This window comes from Rhincodon typus, chromosome 33 (assembly GCF_021869965.1).
Source record: "Rhincodon typus isolate 14 chromosome 33, sRhiTyp1.1, whole genome shotgun sequence".
Lineage (NCBI taxonomy): Eukaryota > Metazoa > Chordata > Chondrichthyes > Orectolobiformes > Rhincodontidae > Rhincodon > Rhincodon typus.
In genome coordinates, this window is record NC_063364.1 from 6,240,123 (window position 1) to 6,247,027 (window position 6,905).

The 6,905-nt window shown below is 40.4% G+C and overlaps 1 protein-coding gene across 1 annotated transcript in view; it reads right to left on the reverse strand.

The window, feature by feature from the left end:
- Positions 1-6,905, reverse strand: part of adamtsl3 (ADAMTS-like 3) — a 573,867-nt gene that overhangs the window by 82,773 nt on the left and 484,189 nt on the right. The window contains exon 21 of the mRNA XM_048616129.1: positions 4,972-6,088. Within this exon, the coding sequence (XP_048472086.1) occupies positions 4,972-6,088 (1,117 nt within the window). The remainder of the gene's footprint in view (positions 1-4,971; positions 6,089-6,905) is intronic.

A 6,905-nucleotide genomic window follows, 5' to 3' on the forward strand; every position in this document is an offset into this window, starting at 1 on the left:
TATGGTGCTATATCCGCAGAGAAGGTGCAAAGAGAGCTCAACATTAACATTTGAGAGATCTGTTCAAAAGTCTGAGAACAGTGAGGAAGAAGCTGTTCTTGAAGCTGTTGGTCTGTGTTTTTAAACTTTTGTATCTTTTGGCCAATGGAAGAGGGCAGAAGAGAATACAACTGGGGTGGATGGGTCTTTGCTTTCCTGAGGTAGAGGGAATTATTGATGGAGTCAATGAAAGAGAGGCCGGCTTTCGTGATGGCTGCATTCACAACTCTCTGTAATTTTATAGAATCCCTATGGTGTGGATGCAGGCTATTTGACTTATCGAGTCCACACGACCCCTGGAAGAGCATCCCACCCAGAACCGGCCTCCTACCCAATCTCTAACCCACCTAGCCTGCACATCCCTAAACATCATGGGTAAATTTTTGCAATCTTGGGCAGAGCAGTTGCCAAACCATGCTGTGATCCATCCAGATAGGATGCATCCTATGGCGTGTCAATAAAAATTGATAAGAGTGCTTGAGGACATGCTGAATTTTCGTAGCCTCCTAAGGAAGTAGGAAAGTTGTTGTGCTTTCTTGATTGTTGCGTCGACGTGGGTGGACCCGGACAGTTTGTTGGTGATCATCACCTCCGGGAACTTGACGCTCTCATCCATCCTCACCTCAGCACCAATGACACAGACAGGGGAGTGCCCTCCCCTACTCCCCTACCAGAAGCAAATGACTAGCTCCTTCGTTTTGCTGATGTCAATGGAGAAATTATTGTCTTTACACCACGCTGCTAAGCACCCAATCTCTTTCCTGTATTCTGTCTTGCTGTTCTTTGAGATCTGACTTCCGATGGCGGTGTTTGTCAGCAAACTTGCAAATGGAGTTGGGCCAGAATTTGGCCACACAGTTGTGAGTGTATAAGGAATAAAGTAGGGAGCTGAATATGCAGCCTTGCGAGGCACCAGTGTTGAGGATTATGGTGGAGGAGGTGTTGTTGTCTACTGTTATTGATTGCGGTCTATCAGTCAGGAAGTCGAGGATCCAGTTACAGAGCGGGGAGCTGAGATCTAGGTCTTGGACTTTAGAGATGAATTTGTTTGGAATTGTGGTGTTGAAGGCAGAGCTGTAGTCAACAAGTAGGAGACTGGCACATGTATCCTTGTTATCCACATGTTCCAGGAATGATTGTAGGGCCAGGGAGATGACGTCTACTGGGGACCTGTTGCACCGGTAGGTAAATTGCAAAGGAGCATAGCAATTTAGCAGGATGAAGTTAATGTGAGCCATGACTAACCTCTCAAAACACTTCTTTCCTCCTTCAAGCTATTAATATGTAGTAAAAATAATTGTGGTCATAGAACTGATCCCTAAGGCACTTCATTAGTTGTAGGTTATCATCCTGAAATTACACACCGCACCCTCACCCAATCATACCAACTCTGTATCTTCTATTAGTTTGCCAATTGTCGATCCATGCTCATATACTATGGCCAAAACCATGGCCTCTCATTTTGTTAAGTAGCCTAAAGTGTGGTACCATAAACGTCTTCTGAAATCCAAATATATGACATTCATAATGACCTTTATTAATCCTGTTTCTTCCTCAAAGAGTTTTAATAAATTTGTCAGGCATAAGTTCCCATTCGCTAAGCCTTGCTGATTCTGCTTGATCATGTTATGTATTTATAAATACTCTGCTTTTGCATTCTTCGTAATGAACTCAATTTAAGCTAACTGGCTAATAATTATCTGTTTTTTCTGTCTCTTCCCTTTTTATATAAATGTGCTACAGTGGAAGTTTTCCCATCCTTTTGGATTTTTCCAGAATCTAAGGATTCTTGGAAGATTACTATCTACGCATTGACGACCTGTATTTCTACTTCCTTTCACGTTTGAGGATGAATCCCATCAGGCCCAGGGGACTCATTGGTATTTAGCCCTAATTATCCTTGCACTTTTCTCTCGTGATAGCTATTCTATTTATTTCGTCTCCTCCTTTTGTCTTTTGATTATTTAGCATTTGCGGAACACCAGAAGTATCTTCTAGTGTGAAGACTGATGCAAAGTATTTATTGAACACTTCTGCCATTTTGTGGCCCCCATTAGTATTTCCCCAGTCTCGTTAACCAATGGGCCTATGATAAGCTTAGCCTAGCTCTTCCTTTTTATATATATCTAAAGAAGCTCTTTCTGTTTTCTTGTTATATCTGCAAATTTGGCCTCCAAGTTTATCTTCTCCCTTTATTATTTTTTGATCATCTTTTGCTGCATTTCAAAACCGTGAATCCTCTGTGTTACCACTAATCTTTGCCCACATTCCATGATTTTTCTCTCAATTTGATGCTATCTTTAACTTCCCTAGTTAAACAATGTTAGTTTAGTCCCTTCCTAGAATCCTTCTTTCCCAAATATCTTTGGTTTGAGCTACAAACTATTTTCTTATACATCTATCATTGTTCCTCAACCATCTCTTGTGCTAATCTTCTTTCCAGTCCATTTCAGATAGCTCATTCCTTTGTAATTACCCTTATTTAAGTGTAGCACAGTTGTTTTCATCCTAGGTTTCTCCCTTTCAAATGAATGCTAATTTCTACCATTGTATGGTCACTGTTTCCCACAGGATATTTTATTCTGAAATCATTTATTAAACCTAATTCATTACACCACCACCAGATCCAAAATAGTCTAATTACTAGTTTCATCTATGACACATTGTTGAGGGACATTTTTCCAAATGCGTTCTATTAATTCTTCCTCATGGCTTCCTCTGCTAATCTGACTTCCCAATCTACATAAAGATTAAAGTCACCTATGATAAATAATAGAATCATAGAATCCCTGCAGTGTGGAAACAGGCCATTTGGCAAATCAGGTAAACACCGGCTCTCTGAAGAGCATCTCGCCCAGACCCACCCCTCACCCCATCCCTGTAACCCTGCATTTCCCACGGCTAATCCACCTAAACTGCATATCCCTGCTCACTATGGGCAATTTAGCACGGTCAATCCACCTGACCTGCACAAATTTGGATTATGGGAGGAAGTCGGAGCACCCAGAGGAAATCAATGCAGACAAGGGGAGAATGTGAAAACTCCACACAGACATTTGCCCGAGGATGGAATTGACCCCAGGTCCCTGGTGCTGTGAGGCAGCAGTGCTAACCACTGAGCCCCAATGAGCCAACGTATTGGTGTTTTTTTACTTGCCCTCATTATCTCTTGATTTATTCTCTATCCTACAGTAAAGCTACTGTTAGGGGCCTTCAAACTACTGCTATCAGTGTCTTCTTCCCTCATTTCTTAACTCCACCCACTTGGGTTCTACATCTTCCAATGCAAGATAGTCCCTTATCTCACACTAACAAAGCTATCTCCCTACCCTTTCTTTTCACATACCTCTGAATATTTAGTTCCCAGCTTTGATCTCCTCGGAACCATGTCTCCACAATGGCTATAAAATCATACTCTTAACATCATTTGCACCGTTAATTCATTTATATTGTTCCAAATACTGAACACATCAAATAAAGAGCCACTAATTTTGCCTTTTTACACTTCTCTCCCCTTTAACTCTATTTACTGCTGTTTTTCTAAGTTTGGACACACTTCCTTCCAGTCCTGCCCTGGGTATTGTTATCCAGATAGCTGGCCCTCAGTACTGCCATATCTTCTTGCGTTGGAAGCCTTCTCCCAAGTATTCCCACCTTTAGTTATTTTAAAGACTTCTCTACATCCCTAGTTATTCAAGACATGGGTCCCAGCATGAATCACCTGAAGCATGTCCCACCGGCTTAGAGGGATTCCCAGCATTCCCACTCAGCAGAATGAAGTATGTTTACCTTCCCTTCCCCTCCCCCCATGGGCTGCACTTCCTGTTTCCTGTACCACAATGATTGGGGTACAGGCTACAGAGCAGAGTGGAGAGATCATGGGGTAAAAATGCTTAAATCAGCGACAAAATATCTCTTCATATTAATACAAATCATGAAACAGGAGGAAAGTTTGAGGATTTCCAGAAAGTTTTATAGCTGCTCTGATGCACCCACTGAAATTTCTCAAACAGCAGAATCATGTCCAAAGGAAGATAATCGATTGCAGAAGTCTTATGTTGGCAGTCAGCTGAGGATTAAACCTTACAATGAACTTGTATGCAGCAGGTTTTCTAACGACACTTGGCAATATGCACAAGATGTAAAATGTTTCTCAGAGAAAACCAGCTGATCCTGGCCGGACTAGACTTTAATATCTTTTGGCACTCTCAATCCTCTCTAACGTTCCACCTCACATCCGAAGTTCAAACTGTAATATCCTCTGCTCGAGCTCAGCCAGTGCTAACAGTTTATTAACATCAATACGAAAAAAAGCGATCCACAAATCTAGAAAATGATCAACAGTTGGTTGCCTTCAAATGTACAACTGATGATGATCAGTGACACCTGCATCTTGTTGTCAAAAACAATTCATTACTTCAGAGAAATGTTATAAAAATTCAATCTTTAGTTTAAGCATTTCCAAATTTTCTGTGAATGGCCTCACGAAATGTGCTATAACAATGACTTTGCAAATACACACAGGCGAGAGACGACAAGATGCTTAATCTAAAAACAGATCCTGATACAAGTTTTATGTGAGTTGAAGATGACAAAATAAATTTTTAGTTGGTGATTTCAACATTCATTATTATACATTCAGGAAGCTTATAGATGGGGAACAGAAGTATGATAATTGAAGTTCATAAAATAAATTACTTAACAGTCTGACTCAACATTTATATCGTAAGCTGTCCTTTAACTGATCATGTGATTGCAGAGACAATAATTTCCATAAAATTAATAAAAGCATATTCTCACCTGCCAGAAAAAAAAACTCTACAACATAACAAACAACATGGATGGAGTACAAAGTGACCAATGAACAAGATGCACAACAAAAAAACAGAAGTTTATCGCTTAAAAATATTAATATATATTCACTTGCCATACCTTTTATTAAATTTGACTGGTACGCCATCCTTCGTCCAAGTGACCTCTGGCTCAGGGACTCCGACTGCTTCACAAACCAGTGTTATACTGGAAATATTTTCTGCCAGATATGCTATTGTTCCAATTGCTATAGTGACATTTCTCTGAGGCAGCACAGGAGCCTGCTTCTTTCTCACAATAATAGGGGGCTTCTGTTTCCCCCTCTGTTGTTGGGTATCTTTATTGATGGATGTTTCTGATGTGTTAGGAGCTTTATCTAAAAATTTTGAATTTGTTGCATTATCATCAAGAGGTGCCTTCCATTTCTCCAGAGTTGCCTGTGGTCTGGACACCTCAGCTGCTAATTGGTACATGAGCTGTGATGCAAAATCTTCAGGTAGTTCACCAGATTCAATCCACAGACTTATATTTCGTAAGATCTCTTCAAACTGTGCAGTATCCATGCTGTAGGCTCCCTGGAAAATGGAACTTTCGAGATGTTTATCATAAAGCTCTTGTGAATCATACAAATCTGCAAAATTAGCCTTTCCTCTAGAATTCAGATGATGTCCAAGGAGACGCAGGAAAATGTTATCTTCCGTTTGGCTACCATCCACATAAAATTCATTTTTTTTGCTCCAACTTCGCCACATCTTGCTCATTTGAGTCCATTTATCTTCCAGTCTGTTAGATTCATTGTGACTCATCTTCTCTGGCCCAATATTTTGTCTCATCTTTGCTTTAGTGGAAGAGGGTGGTTCAACTAATTTATTATCATTGCCAATCAATTTGAGGACAAATGTGTCTCGAATAGGACCCGCAATACAACTGTACACACCAATATCTCTTGCTTCAAGGTTATGAATTTTTAGTGATCCTGATTTTGTGATTCCAATCTGTTTTGCATTTTGTAGATGGTGTCCATCTTTTTCCCATCTGATCAATGATTTCTGGAATCGTCTTACAGGGCACCTAATCACAATTGAGGTTTTTGGAAGCAAATAGGCCCGACCACCTACAGTAAAGTGAATCCGCTTTTCTTGTCTGGTTTGAATGTAGACTCTATGCACACTGAGAATTTGAGGGTTACGGATAGCTTGCTTTTGCGGCATCTTTGTTTTTGCATTCTTTTTAAGCTCTAGAAAATACGTGAATGAACATTACCAAATTTTGCAAAACAGGAAACAGCATCTGCTAATATTTAGGGGTGGTGGTGGTGTAAGGGTAATGTTACTGGACTAGTAATCCTGAAGCTAATATTCAAGAGACGATGAATTCAAATTCCACCAGATGGTGAACTTTAAATCCATTAAAAACCTGAAATTAAAAAAAATAGACAAATGGCAACCACGTAGTCTGTGGACAGTGGGAAGCACGTTACCTGACCATACTCCCAGCCATGAAAATGGAAAAAAAATGGGAAGAAATGTAATCAGGAAGGTTGGGTTAAACGGAAAATTCATCCATTCTTCTTGGGAGGGACACTCAAAGAAAATGCAAGTTGGACATCGGACCGAACACAAAAGACTTGATTCTCTGAGATGGCAGCAGAGTTTGAGTGAATTTAGCACTAAGGTGCATCAGCTTCTTTGGAGCTTAGCTGTGTCCAAGCAACTAAGAAATAAAAGGCATAAAATTATCTCTAAGATTTCTCTGGAGTCAGGTAAAAATGCATTAATGTGAATGATATTTTATGTTGTTTCTTCAAACAATAACTGCAGACTAAAATTGGTATACCGACAGCATATCAAAAAGACACCTTTGGGACTATTAGAGATAGTAGGAACTGCAGATGCTGGAGAATCCGAGACAACAAGGTGCAGGGCTGGATGAACACAGCAGGCCAAGCAGCATCATAGGAGCAGAGAGGCTGACGTTTCGGGCCTAGACCCTTCATCAGAAAAGGGGGAGGGGAAGGGGGTTTTGAAATAAATAGGGAGAGAGTGGGAGTCGGA